Here is a 14,479-nt window from a genome sequence, read left to right on the forward strand (position 1 = left end):
CGGGCTCTGTTTTTGGCCCCTTTTTGACTCCCTGTCATTATAGAGTCCTTAAAGGGGTTATCCAACCCCTACAATGCCCTCCAAAATGCCCGGGAGCCACTCACACAGGTTACACTTACATCGCTCCCCAGCACCGGCGTCACTTCTGATAACCGCATGGCTGCCACTGCATCTCCCCATCACGCGGATCAAAATATCTGGTGATGGGGGGGGGGGGGGGGGGGGAAGACAGCCAATAGCAGGCCGTAAAGGGAACGAGCCTCCCTAGCATCACCTGTGATGCTAGGGAGGCTTGTTACCATCGCAGCCTGCTATTGGCTGCCCATTCCCATTCCCCCCGTCACCGGATGTTTTGGGGGGCATTATAGGAATTGGATAACCTCTTTAACTAATAGCTTCTACACTAAATTCCTGTTGTTGTGGAAACATTTTCCTATAATTGCATTTCACTCATTTTGGGCTAAAAATAATTTTTTTTATTGGTCTTTATTAAAAAATATTTAAAAAATGATTTTCCACTTAAAACTTGCTTAACTTAGCTTATGTACATATTGCTGACCATCAGATTTATTTATTTTTCAGAACGTAGAAAGAGCCACTGGCGCTATATACTGATCAGTGTCACCTCACTCCCGTAAGGTGCTCAAAATCTATGTGAACATACCAACCCTCTTTACTACTAACCACAACTACGAAACACTGCAATATTTCCTGAACCATTCAAGCCTACCTTGATCTAGGCACTGAGATCGCTGCACTGGAAGTCCTGGTGGTCGGGCGTGTGATACACGCGGTTGTAGGCGCTGATGTATAGAGTGCTTTCTGCGCAGGGGATCTATGTCTATGGTGAGCTATTCGTCCTGGAGTCTGCCCTGGCTGGTGGCAGAACTTCCGCCTATTATTGTCCCATATAATGCTCAGGAAAATAGTGAGGAAATATTGGGACATCTTAAAAGAATACAAAATAATAGTGGGTATGATACCTTTGTATATAAAAAAGCAGCTAATATAGGAACAAAATAGAGAAGATGATAGAAGAGATAATAGAATAAGAACAGAAAGGGAAATGAGGAATAGATGGGAAAATCATGATGATACTATTGTTACCAATATCAATAGCACAGTAGGAGAGACAGAAAGGACAGTGAGACCTAAAGAAAAAAAGACATACTCAGAGTAATAAGACCACAGTTAAAAAAAAACGTAAAGCAGGATTTTTTCTTGGCCCACAAAAAAAGTTCACCAAATGGGGATGCAGAGGGGAGAAACTCACCAAAAAGAAGAAAAAACTACAAGAAATAAATAGTAAAACATAACGGGTGGGGGGGAGACATTAGATCTTAATAACTCCAAACTAGGACAAAAAATCTACAATCTAAGTAGCCATGTGTTAACCAAAGGAGAACAGGATATTTTGAAAAAGGGGCTTACATTTGCCCCTACTAGGTTCTTCAACAAGTTTGAGGCATTCATTGGGGTCCGGACATTTTTAAGATGCCTAGCCCTCAAGAAGTATCATATTAAAAAGAAGGGAGAAAGGATTGATAGTGGACAAACAGTCGAGGTGCATGATCAGGTCATACATACTAATCTCAAACCTAAATCTAGATTTGACCCACTTAATGAATACTCTACGGCGTTAAACACCTTAGCTAATTTAGTAACCAAAGATATCAGAAAAATAAGAACATCTAACAGAATTAGAAGTAAGAGCAATATTAGTCAATCAGAACGCGAAGCTCTAATACATATGCAAGAAAATAATAACATTGTTGTACGCCCGGCAGATAAAGGCGGGGGGATTGTCATACTAGACAGGGATACGTATGACAAAGAGGCTCTAAACATACTAAGTGATGGTAGAACCTATAAAATAAAAAAAAAGACCCCACAGACATCCTTAAAAAAGAATTACAAGAGTTAATTCAGAAAGGGAAAGACGAGGGTATTTTACATAAACAGGAGGCGATGTATATTGATGTTAAACACCCTAAAATAGCAATATTTTACCAGAACCCGAAAATCCACAAAGATGCAAAAAAAATAAAAAAAACGGAAGGCCCATTGTATCAGGGGTAGAGGGTCTAACAAGTGCACTGTCAAAATATGTGGATCAGTATCTACAGCCATGTGCACAAACATTACCGACATGTTTGAAGGACACTAAGCATATATTGCAGGTTTTAAATGGCATCAAAAAATGGAAAGAGGGCTACATTATAGGTACATTGGACGTCAAGTCCTTATATACCGTAATTGAAAATGAAAAAGGCTGCAGCAGCTAAATATTTCCTTTATCAAAAAGGCGGCTTGGCTGGTACCCAAGTAGAATACTCTTCCCTGTGTATTTTATTCATTTTACAAAAAAAACATTTTAAATCTAAACAAAATTTTTATTTACAGACGTGGGGTACCGCGATGGGGACGAGGTTCGCTAATCTATACGTTGGGAACATGATTTTATACACTCCCATGGCGAGCTCCGGGCGGACCTCGTCCTCTGGCGACGTGATTTTTTATTTGGGAAGGGGGTGAAACAGCACTGTTGGAATTTCTAACGGAGATGACTAAAAACGGGTTTTATTTGGAATTCACTTTAACATATAGTAGGAATGAGATACATTTTTTGGAACTTACAATCTATGTAATTGGGGATAATATTTATACAAAAACATATGAGAAACCGACAGACTCAAACAGCTATATTACAAGGGGTAGCTGTCACCTACCACAGTGGCGGGACAATATACCCAGGAGCCAGTTCCTCCGCATCAGACGAAATTGTACAGAGGTGGCGGAATATGAAAAAGAGGCAGAGGTATTACATAAGAAATTTGAAGCTAAGGGTTATAATGCAGATAAGCTCCGAGAACAAAAGAATGAGATTAAACAGATTGATAGGAAAGTACTTTTAGAAGAAGCATCAGAGAAAGAGGGAATAGGTAAAAAAGTAATAAGAATACAATGGAAAATGATGAAAAAACTCTGCCTATTATTGTCCCATATAATGCTCAGACGTATATGCTCAGGAAAATAGTGAGGAAATATTGGGACATCTTAAAAGAAGACAAAATAATAGGGGGTATGATACCAACAACCCCGGCCTTTGTATATAAAAAAGCTGCTAATATAGGAAACATAGTAACACCAACCAAAAAATTTGCGGCCCTAAGCAAATGTGTAACAATTAATAAAAACCCATTAAAGGGCTTTTTTCCTTGTAAAAAATGCATGGGCTGTAGAAAAACAATGGGGGGTACTATTAAACAAAACTCCATAAAGAATATAGAAGGCACATATGAATATAATATTAGAGATCACATAACCTGTAACACCAGGGAGTAATTTATGCCATAAAATGCCCCTGTGAGAAAATCTACATTGGGAGAGCAAAAAGATGTCTAAAAAAAAGGCATAAGTGAGCATGTATATAATATAAAGAAGAAATCAGAGGGACACCCATTATCCAGACATTTCAAGGAAAAACAGCGGGGCAGACTCCAGGACGAATAGCTCACCATAGACATAGATCCCCTGCGCAGAAAGCACTCTATACATCAGCGCCTACAACCGCGTGTATCACACGCCCGACCACCAGGACTTCCAGTGCAGCGATCTCAGTGCCTAGATCAAGGTAGGGTTGAATGGTGCAGGGAATATCGCGGTGTTTCGTAGTTGTGGTTAGTAGTAAAGGGGGTTGGTGTGAGGTGAGTTGAGCGCGGTGTCTTTGGTATTATTTTATTTATTTTTTACAGAACAACTGACAACCCCTTTAAATAACGTTTATGACCTTTTAGTAATTTAGAGTTAAGGATGACCGTCACAAAGTGAAAGTAAAAAGTACAACTCACACAGCTAGAAAAACAGTTAACCCTTTGTGACAGAACGCATCAATTTTTCTTATTGGAATTCCCCCCCTCCCCAAAATGAGTAGAATGCAATGATAAAAAATATATGCCACTGAAGGTGCAGATAGCCTTTAAATGCTTTTTATTTGTCATTTATTGCTTTCTTTACAGTTCTATTTATCCACATTGTGTTTTTTCTTGTTCCTTACCCTTTTATTCACATAAGGTATGTACCTCTCACAATTAGAGTTTAGGATGCTTTTAAAAATATCCCATTTTGTGGCTGTATTTTTATTTTTGAGGACTTTGTCCCAGTAAGTTATACCTATGGCCTCTTTTGTCTAAATTTGGCTTTTTTGAAGTCTGGTATTTTTGTTCCTCCCTGAAGAAACGCTCTTTTGAATGACAATTGGAAGGTTATTACTTTATGGTCACTATTTCCCAGGTGTCCCCCGACCTGCACATCTGTTTTGTCAGGTCTATTGGTTAATACTAAGTCTAGTATGGCCGTCCCTCTAGTCGGGTCCTGAACCAGTTGGGAAAGGTAGTTGTCTTACCTAGACAACCTAGAACCTGTTTCCTTCAGGAGATGTACAGGTTTCAGTTTCCCAGTCTATATCTGTTGTGTTCCCCCATAATAACGGCCTCATTATAATTTTTCGTCTCATCTAGTCCCTTAGTAGTAGATTTTCTACATAGGACTAATGAAAAAAAAAAAAAACAATGCTAAAATGTCAGATTCTGAAAAATATGCCTACTGTACAATTAGTAATTATTATTAAAGAAACTGCAATATTTTTTTGGGGGAAAAAAAACACAACCGGACACAGTCTGCAGCAAAAACATATGCCGACAGTGACACTGGAAGTTAATGTACACTCAGTTATTAAGAAACGTTGCAATAGTTCTTTGAAAAATTGGACCCAGTCTATGGCAAAATACAATGACAGTGACACAGGAAAATACTAAGACTTATTAATTGAAGAAACTTTATAGCAGTTTTTTCTTTTTTTCTTTTTTAGCAAATGCGCAATTAGACAGTCTGTGACAAAAAGATACGATTTCCATATACCGTATTTTTCGCTTTATAAGACGCACCCCAGATTTTAGAGGAGAAAATAAGAAAAAATATTTTTCATCAGACCTCATATCAGCCCACTCAGAGCCTTATAAGACCTGAGATTAGCCCATCAGTACCCCCAATCAGACCTCAGATTAGCCCATCAGTACCCCCAGACCTGAGATTAGCCCATCAGTACCCCCAGAACTGAGATTAGCCCATCACTACCCCCAGACCTCAGATTAGCCCATCAGTACCCCCAGACCTGAGATTAGCCCATCAGTACCCCCAGAACTGAGATTAGCCCATCACTACCCCCAGACCTCAGATTAGCCCATCAGTACCCCCAGACCTGAGATTAGCCCATCAGTACCCCCAGAACTGAGATGAGCCCATCGCTACCCCCAGACCTCAGATTAGCCCATCGCTACCCCCAGACCTCAGATTAGCCCATCGCTACCCCCAGACCTCAGATTAGCCCATCGCTACCCCCAGACCTCAGATTAGCCCATTAGTACCCCCAGACCTCAGAATAGCCCATCAGTACCCCCAGACCTCAGAATAGCCCATCAGTACCCCCCAGACCTCAGAATAGCCCATCAGACCTCAGATCAGCCCATCAGACCTCAGATCAGACTCAAATAAAAAATCATCTTACCTGTCCTGCTCTGCGGCTCCTCTTCAGCTGTCGTGCTCCCATCTTCCCGGCCTGCGCTGCACTGTCACATGACTGTGTGCAGCGTCAGGTCATAGTGCGCGCACTACGTCCTGATGCTGTACGGGGTCAGGACAGTGCAGCGCAGGCCAGAAAGATGGGCGCGCGACAGCTGAAGAGGAGCCATGGCTCAGACCAGGGAGAGTAAAAATTACCTGCGCTCGCGACGCTTCGCTCCCCGCTCCTAATACATAGGAGCACTTCCATACTTTAGAAATTACACTTATTGTACACTTATTAATTCAAAAAGCTTTGCAACAGTTTTTTTTAAAGCAAGTACACAATGTGATACAGTCTGTAGCAAAGATATATGACAATATTTGCTAGAAAATACCTCTGATCGCATTTGGTTTACTTTTTACTTGAAAAAAGTGCAATAGGTTTGTTGCAAAAAAAATAAAAATTAAAATGACACATTGTCAATTGCAACTATGATGCTTAAAACATTATCAGCCAGTAGCCCCAATTATTTACCTATCTGTGAATACCATGAGTTTAAAACTCTTGTTTTTTTATTTTGTGGAATATGGGAAATAGTAATAGGGACGGTGTTCTTGGGATGCAACTCATCCTTCTTTTTCCTCCAAACACGATGAGTGAATTTTAGACCAAAAAGTTCTAATTTGGTCTCATCTGACCACATGACTTTCTCCCATGCCTCTGGATCATCCAGATGGTCATTCGCAAACTTTAGACGGGCCTGGACATGTGATGACTTGAGCAGGGGAACCTTCCGTGCAATGCATGATTTAAAACCATGACGGCGTAGTGTTCTACCGACAGTGACCTTTTAAACTGTGGTCCCAGCTTTCTTCATGTCATTGACCAGCTCCTCCCTTGTAGTTCTGGGCTGATTCCTCACCTTTCTTATCATCAGTAATACCCCACGAGGTGAGATCTTGCATGGAGCCCCAGTCCGAGGGAGACTGACAGTCGTCTTTAGCCTCTTCCATTTTCTAACAGTTGCTCTATTTTCATCAAGCTGCTTGGCAATTGCCCCGTAGCCCTTTCCAGCCTTGTGGAGGTCCACAATTTTGTCTCTGGTGTCTTTTTACAGCTCTTTGGTCTTGCCCATGGTAGTAGTTAGCGTCTGACTGACTTTGGGGTGGACAGGGGTCTTTAACGAGCGCAGACAGGTGCTACTAAGTTAGATTAATGAGTGGAGTAGAGGTGGACTTTTAAAAGGCACAGTAACAGGTCTTTGAGAGTCAGAATTCTTGCTGTTTCTCAGGTGTTCAAATACTTATGTGCAGCAGTGCAAGACAAATACATGTATAAAAAAGGTGGTTTAGGGGGAGCCAGGTCACCACTGAGGAAGAAGTCAGCACCCCTTGGGACTTCGAAACGCGTCTGGGAGGAACCTGGACCCCACATTACCACCATTTTTTGGCGTACGCAAGGAGATCTACAGCTACACCTCCCTTACCAATAACCTCCTAAGTGATCAACTCGTCCTACATCAAGTTCGTAAACTCCTCAGAGTGATACACTCTGATTTACAAGCAAGGAGAAATCGAATATTTGGGACGCTGAGGAAACGGTGACTGAACAAACCGTATTGAGAAGTGGAGGTAAGGGATTTAAATAGCTTGAAAAAAGGTGGGACGCCACCTAGAGCTAATAACTGCTGAACTTTAATTTGATAAGTTCCATGAACTGTGATATATACATATTTGGAATAACTTCTACTATTAAATCCGAAAATCCTGCGACTGCACTACAATAATGATAATCGGCGAATATTTTATACCGAATCAATGGTGACATTCGATCAATTTCTCATTGAAAACTATTGAGCAATAACACATTCAGTGCTCTAGTGTTGAGAATTTAACTTTCTGGATCCATTCAATCAGATTGCAGACAAGTACCCATTTGCTGTCTGATGTGTGTTTATATATACACTATAAGTGATTATATTGTCAATTGTGACTTTTTATTATTATGTTATTTAATTTCTGTACAAATTACGTACTTTGTATGACATTTTAACCATTTTATTGCATTAATAAAGCGACCTGTTTTGAGCAAATTTCCCAGATATTGAGTGCCATATCTCCACTATTAATTAAAATTCTTTACTTCTGGTGTTTGGAGTTCACACCTAGATACTGAGCACCTCCCCATCCTATGGAGTAGTAGAGCCACTCCATTTTTGTTAAATTTTTAGCAAGACAAATACATTCTTTAAAATTCATACAATGTGATTTCCTTAATTAAAAAAAAATAATTCTGTCTCTCAGAGTGGGAATGCACTTACAATGTGAATTTCAGACCCCTCCATGAAGTGGGAGAACTTACAAAATCACAGGGTTTTCAAATACTTCTGTTCCTCACTGTAGTTTCTTCTGATACGATGGGTTTTAGAATTTGATTTCCTCAAAAATCATTTTCCGTATATATCAAAACAACTTGTCTCCTGTGTGAATTCTTTGATGCCTCTTAAGTGTCAAGTGAGTAATAAAACATTTTCCACATTCTGAGCATGAATATGGCTTCTCTCCTGTGTGACTTCTCTGATGTATAACAAGATGTGTTTTCTCAGTAAAACATTTCCCACATTCTGAACATGAATATGGCTTCTCTCCTGTGTGACTTCTCTGATGTATAACAAGATGTGCTTTCTCAGTAAAACATTTCCCACATTCTGAACATGAATATGGCTTCTCTCCTATGTGATATCTCCAATGTCTAACAAGACTTGATTTGTCTGAAAAACGTTTGTCACATTCTGAACATATATATGGTTTCTCTCCTGTGTGAATTCTTTGATGTTCTCTAAGACTGCCACTCGTAACAAAACATTTCCAACATTCTGAACATGAAAATGGCTTTACTCCTGTGTGAAGTCTTTGATGTATAATCAGACTTGATTTACTTGCAAAACATTTCTCACATTCTGAACAGGAATACAGATTCTCTCCTGTGTGAATTCTCTCATGTACAACAAGATATGATTTTGTTGTAAAACATTTCCCACATTCTAAACAAGAATATGGCTTCACCCGTGTGTGAAACGTCTTCTTTGCTTTGTGACTTCTCTCATGTCTAACAAGACTTGATTTTCTTGTAAAGCAATCCCCACATTCTGAACAAGAATATGGCTTCACCCGTGTGTGAATTCTCTCATGTATAACAAGATATGATTTTGTTGTAAAACATTTCCCACATTCTGGACATGAATACGGCTTCTCTCCTGTGTGAATTCTCTCATGTACAACAAGATATGATTTTGTTGTAAAACATTTCCCACATTCTGAACATGAATATGGCTTCTCTCCCCTGTGCATTCTCTCATGTTGAAAACATTTCCGTTTCTCTGTAAAGCACTTTGCACATTCTGAACATGAATATGGCTTCTTTCCAGTGTTTTTTTTTTTGTGTGTAGAAAGTCTTGATCTTTTTGTGAACTCTATACCACCTTGAAACCTTTTACCCCCTTTCTGACCTGTATATGTGGTAACAATCTGTGATTGGTCAGGAGAAGCTTCCTCAAGATTAGGGGGGTTAAATGATAGATCTGTACTGTGAACTCCTGGATGAACATTAAGAGTGATTACGTTTTCTCCTGAAGAGCGCTGCCTGATGTCTTCATCTTGTGGTTTATAATTTAAGGATTTTGTGGAATTTGCTGTTAAGATAAAAATTGGAATTTGTGATTTATTTTCATACCATGGAGTAGTCAAACTTATAACATTTCTATTAGACTGGAAGTTGATACAAAAGCATGGGTAGAGCTTTTACAGGCTTTATTGAAGCAGTTTGAGCTGGGAAACCATTTCTACTTATAATTTACCTTTAGTGTAAAGCTCAGCTTCTATTACCACTTTTTCTATGGAACGTTATCAGCAGACCATGGTCTGACCTTTTCTAGTCCTAATCCCTTTACTACTTTTTTCCATTTTCTTTTCTTCATGATCTTATTTTTATATTGTTACTGTTTTTGTTTCTGGTTGCTGTGTCTCCTAAAAATCCATTTTTTTGCTCTAAGGTGCACAATTGCTTTTATTTATCTTTCTTTTCTATTTTAGTATGACTACAATGAAGATAACCTCATACTGTACAATGTCCAGGGCCTTAAAGGGAACCTGTCACCGGGATTTTGTGTATAGAGCTGAGGACATGGATTGCTAGATGGCCGCTAGCACATCTGCAATACCCAGTCCCCATAGCTCTGTGTGCTTTTATTGTGTAAAAAAACCCGATTTGATATATATACAAATTAACCTGAGATAAGTCCTGTCCCGGAGATGAGTCCAGAGTGAAGAAGCCCAGCACCGCCCCGCATCCTCAGAATCTCCTTCTTGCTCCCCGACGTCAGAAAGCTAGAGCGCCGTAATCTCGCGATGCATGAACGTCATAGTGTTCCTTCCCTGTGCTGGCATCAGCCTCAGGGAAGGAACTGCGCATGCGCTAGCTCACGCATCGCGAGATTACGGTGCTCTAGCTTTCTGACGTTGGGGAGCAAGGAGGAGATTTTCCATGTTATAATGGCAAATAATAAAATCTACAGAACACCGAACCCAAACTTCAGTCCGGGTACCACATTCATTTTTTTATCACGCGCGTGCAAAATGCATTGCACTCACATGGAAAAAACTGAACAACGCAACGCAATTGCAGTCAAAACTGACTGAAATTGCGCGTGTACATGAGCGTTTTTCCCGCAATCCACCCGCGATGCATCCGGATCAAATCTGGGACACCCGTGTGAAAGGGGCCTAAAAAGTTCACACTCTCCAACAGAATAATTATTTATCAATGAGAAGAAGCCACAAGGATGACTATGGATCCCATCAGACTGCTGAGATAATACTGCTCCTACTCCTATAGAGGATGGATCAACTTCCAGGAAAAATGGCTTCTTGATGTCGTAACAGATCGCCGGAGAAACAGGACTGGAGGAGACTACAACTTGCACTGCAAAGTCTGACCAATTATGACAATTTGCTCCTTCACGAGTAGGGGAGCGACCACTTTGAAATAATTTTTGATTGACTTTCTGTAATAATTGCCAAAACCAAGGTATCTCTGAAGTGCTTGAAGGCCCACTGCATGTGGCCAATTTTGGATGGTTGAGACATTTTCAGGTGCCATATGTTCACCAGCTAAGAGGCTCCATTACATGTCACTGCACACACGTGTATATCACTGCACATGACGGATCTTACCCTGTGATATAAGAGGCTGGAGCTCCTCTATTACATGTCACTGCACACACGTGTATACACTGCACATGACGGGTCTTACCTTGTGATATAAGAGGCCGGTGCTCCTCCATTACATGTCACTGCACACACGTGTACACACTGCACATGACGGCTCTTACCTTGTGATATAAGAGGCTGGTTCTCCTCCATCATGGCCTCCTTGTACAGATCCTTGTGTCCTTCTATATACTCCCACTCCTCCATGGAGAAATAGACAGTGACATCCTGACACCTTACAGGAACCTGACAACACAATGACACCGTCATCACCCAGACCCCTCCAGTGCTGTTACTGGAGAATTTCCCAGCATTCCCAGCAGTGTCACCTCTCCAGTCAGCAGCTCCATCATCTTGTGGGTGAGTTCTAGGATCTTCTGCTCATGTATCAGGGGGTGAGGGGGAGGCTCTGTGATGGGGTTAGGGGTCCTGCTCCGCCCTCCTGACTCCTGGAGATGGATGATGGGAGTCACACAGTCCCCCGATGTCTTCTTCGCTATTGTGTACTCCTGTGGATGAGGAGAGAGACACTTGAAAAAAAAAAAAATCTTTAAACACCACCTCTCCACAGGATGAACCCTATTACCATATTGCTGCCTGATATGGTTGATTCTGCTGATTAAAATAATGCCGCTCGGTGTCTCTTGATGCGGTAAGAGCTTTTGGTTCCACTGAATGGTCATTTCTTTTTCACCTTCTTCATAAATCTGGGTTTGGAGAAGTATTCATTGACTGGATATCTATAACGGGTAAGTCTCCTAAGGCCGCTGGATCAGTTAATAGTCTGCTCTACCATAATTATGACTTATTTAGAGGAACCAGTCAGGGATGTCCCCTTCATCTTTTTTCTGTTTGCTGTGGCTATTGAGCCTTTAGCTGTTATCCTTAAAGGGATCCAAACCTAGATTTATGGAGAACGTGTTATGCATCTCATTAAACACACGTGGGATTTTTTTGAGGCTCTATATATATTGGTCCAAATCCTCACTAAATCCTATCTTGTCTTCGCTAGAAAATGGCCACAAGCAATGTGGGTTATAGACAGTTAATACATGTAAATAGCTCAGGATATACACTACTCAGCAAAAGTTATATTTGGCTTGTGGGTGAAATTTTAGGTTGAAACTACAATGCACGCTAACCTTTACAGGAGAACTTAATGTGACCTGCTCTAAACGTTTGAATGCACATGTCCAACTGTTCAATGTTTCAGTACTTTTTGCACAACTTGCTGTTATCTAACAAGGAGCTTAACGGAAAAATTCACAACAGGTGTTTGATCCATGAATCGCCCAATAAATTTCCTGGTTCAATTAGAACTGTTATTTAAACAGTCCTCCTCATCATGCTGTTCACATTTTGACATCATGAGACCAAGACGACACCTAACAATTTATCAACAGTACCTCACCATTGCAAGTCTTCAAGCAGGATGTTCTCAGACGGAAGTGGCCACTGAGCTTAGAGTGTCACAGAGTGTCTTCAGCAGGTTGCAACAAAGAGACTTGAAGAGTCACAGAAAGTAGATGTCCTTTGGCCACATCCCACACTCATGACCGCTTCATTGTGAACAATGCCCTGCAGGACTGGATGATGGATGCCACACAACTCCATGCGCATTTAAGGGAGGAGAGAGGCACCCCAGTGTCACATCAGACCCTGTAAGGGTACTTTCAGACTAGCGTTATTCTTTTCCGGCATTGAGTTCCGTCCTAGGGGCTCGATACCGGAAAAGAACTGATAAGTTTTATCCTAATGCATTCTGAATAGAGAGCAATCCGGTCAGGATGCATCAGGATGTCTTCAGTTCAGTCTTTTTGACTTTTCAGGTTTTATCTCCGTCCAAAATTCCGGAACACTTGCCATTGACATGCATTAATGCCAGATCCGGCGCCAAGTGTTTGGGCAAAACGGATCCGGCATTGCGGTCTGCGCATGCTCAGACCGCAAAAAATGTGAAAAAAAATAAATGTCGGATCCGTTTTTCCCGATGACACCGGAGAGATGGATCCAGCATATCAATGCATTTGTCAAACCGATCAGGATACGATCAGTTTGCATAAGTTTTGACCTAAAAAAAGCTAAATTTTGCCAAGAGAGGCCATAGGCCTAACTAACTGGGACAACGTCCTCAAAAATAAAAATACAGCCACAAAATGGGATACTTTTAAAAGCATCTTAAAATCGAATTGTGAGAGGTACATATCTTATAGGAATAAAAGGTTAAGGAACAATAAGAAACCAATGTGGATAAATAGAACTGTAAAGAAGGCAATAAAATGACAAAAAGAAAGCATTTAAATAACTAAAACAGGAGGGTAGCGAGGAAGCACTGAAAAACTATAAAGGAAAAAAAATTAATATGTAAAAAACTAATAAAAGCAGCCAAACTAGAGACTAAGAGATTAATTGCCAAAGGGAGTAAAACTAACCCTAAAGTGTCGGCCTTCTACAGAGTAATGAGGGGGGAGTTGCAGAGAGCGACGAGGAGAAAGCAAAGCTGTTAAATATTTTTTTTCTCCACTGCATTCACTGAAGAAAATAAACTGACAGATCAAATGCAGAATGTGAAAGTACATTTCCCATTAAAAGTGCCCTGTCTGACTCAGGAAGAAGTACAGCAGCGTCTTAAAAATATTAAAATAGACAAATTGCCAGGACCAGATGGCACCCCCTTCCCGTATCCTAAGAGAATTAAGTAATGTCATAGCCAGAACCTTATTTCTGATATTTAAGGACTCTATACTGACAGGGAGTGTTCCACAGGATTGGCGCATATCAAATGTGGTGCCAATATTCAAAAAGGTTCCAAAAACAGAGCCTGGAAACTATAGGCCGGTAAGTTTAACATCTGTTGTGGGTAAACTGTTTGAAGGTTTTCTAAGAGATGCTATCTTGGAGTATGTGAATGAAAATAAGCAAAAAACGCCATATCAACATGGCTTCATGAGGGATTGGTCATGCCAAACTAATTTAATCAGTTTATATGAGGAGGTAAGTTCTAGACTTGACAGTGGTAAATCAATGGATGTCGTATATCTGGACTTCTTCAAAGCATTTGACACTGTACCACATAATAAGTTAGTATATAAAATGAGAATGCTCAGACTGGGAGAAAATGTCTGTATGTGGGTAAGTAACTGGCTCAGCGATAGAAAACAGAGGGTGGTTATTTACGGTACACACTTAGATTGGGTCACTGTCACTAGCAGAGTACCTCAGGGGTCAGTATTGGGCCCTATTCTCTTCAATATATTTATTGTAGAAGGCTTGCACAGTAAAATATCAATTTTTGCAGATGACACTAAACTGTGAGGACAGTATACTGTATATATACTACAGAGGACAGTATACTGTATATATACACTACAGAGGACAGTATACTGCTACAGATGAATCTGGATAGATTGGAGTCTTGGGCAGAGAAGTGTCAGATGATGTGTAACACTGACAAATGTAAGGTTATACACATGGGAAGGAATAATGCAAGTCACCTGTACATACTAAATGGTAAAACACTGGGTAACATTGACATGGAAAAGGATCTAGGAATTTTAGTGAACAGCAAACTAAGCTGTAGAAACCAGTGTCAGGCAGCTGATGCCAAGGCCAATAAGATAATGGGTTGCATCAAAAGGGGCATAGATGC

At 40.5% G+C, this 14,479-nt stretch overlaps 1 protein-coding gene across 1 annotated transcript; it reads right to left on the reverse strand.

Annotated features, from left to right (window-relative positions):
* Positions 1-1,086: 1,086 nt before the first annotated feature.
* LOC122930393 (gastrula zinc finger protein XlCGF17.1-like) lies at positions 1,087-11,008 on the reverse strand. The gene is made up of 3 exons (XM_044283759.1): positions 10,953-11,008; positions 8,277-9,254; positions 1,087-1,151 (listed from the first exon to the last, which is right to left on the reverse strand). Exons 1-3 carry the CDS (start codon positions 10,984-10,986, stop codon positions 1,087-1,089), a joined length of 1,077 nt encoding a protein of 358 aa, XP_044139694.1. The 5' UTR covers positions 10,987-11,008.
* Positions 11,009-14,479: the final 3,471 nt, after the last annotated feature.

This window comes from Bufo gargarizans, chromosome 1 (assembly GCF_014858855.1).
Source record: "Bufo gargarizans isolate SCDJY-AF-19 chromosome 1, ASM1485885v1, whole genome shotgun sequence".
Lineage (NCBI taxonomy): Eukaryota > Metazoa > Chordata > Amphibia > Anura > Bufonidae > Bufo > Bufo gargarizans.

Bases quoted from the DNA above. Each gene is read 5' to 3' on its own strand.
- LOC122930393 (XM_044283759.1), bottom strand. From the start codon at position 10,986: ATGATGGAGGAGAACCAGCCTCTTATATCACAAG. The intron at 9,255-10,952 runs GTAAGAGCCGTC...TTATCTTAACAG, and splicing joins CCAGCCTCTTATATCACAAG to CAAATTCCACAAAATCCTTA. The intron at 1,152-8,276 runs GTTCAGAATGTG...TTTTTTCTTTAG, and splicing joins AGGAGAGAAGCCATATTCAT to GTCTCACTGTCCTTTCTGTC.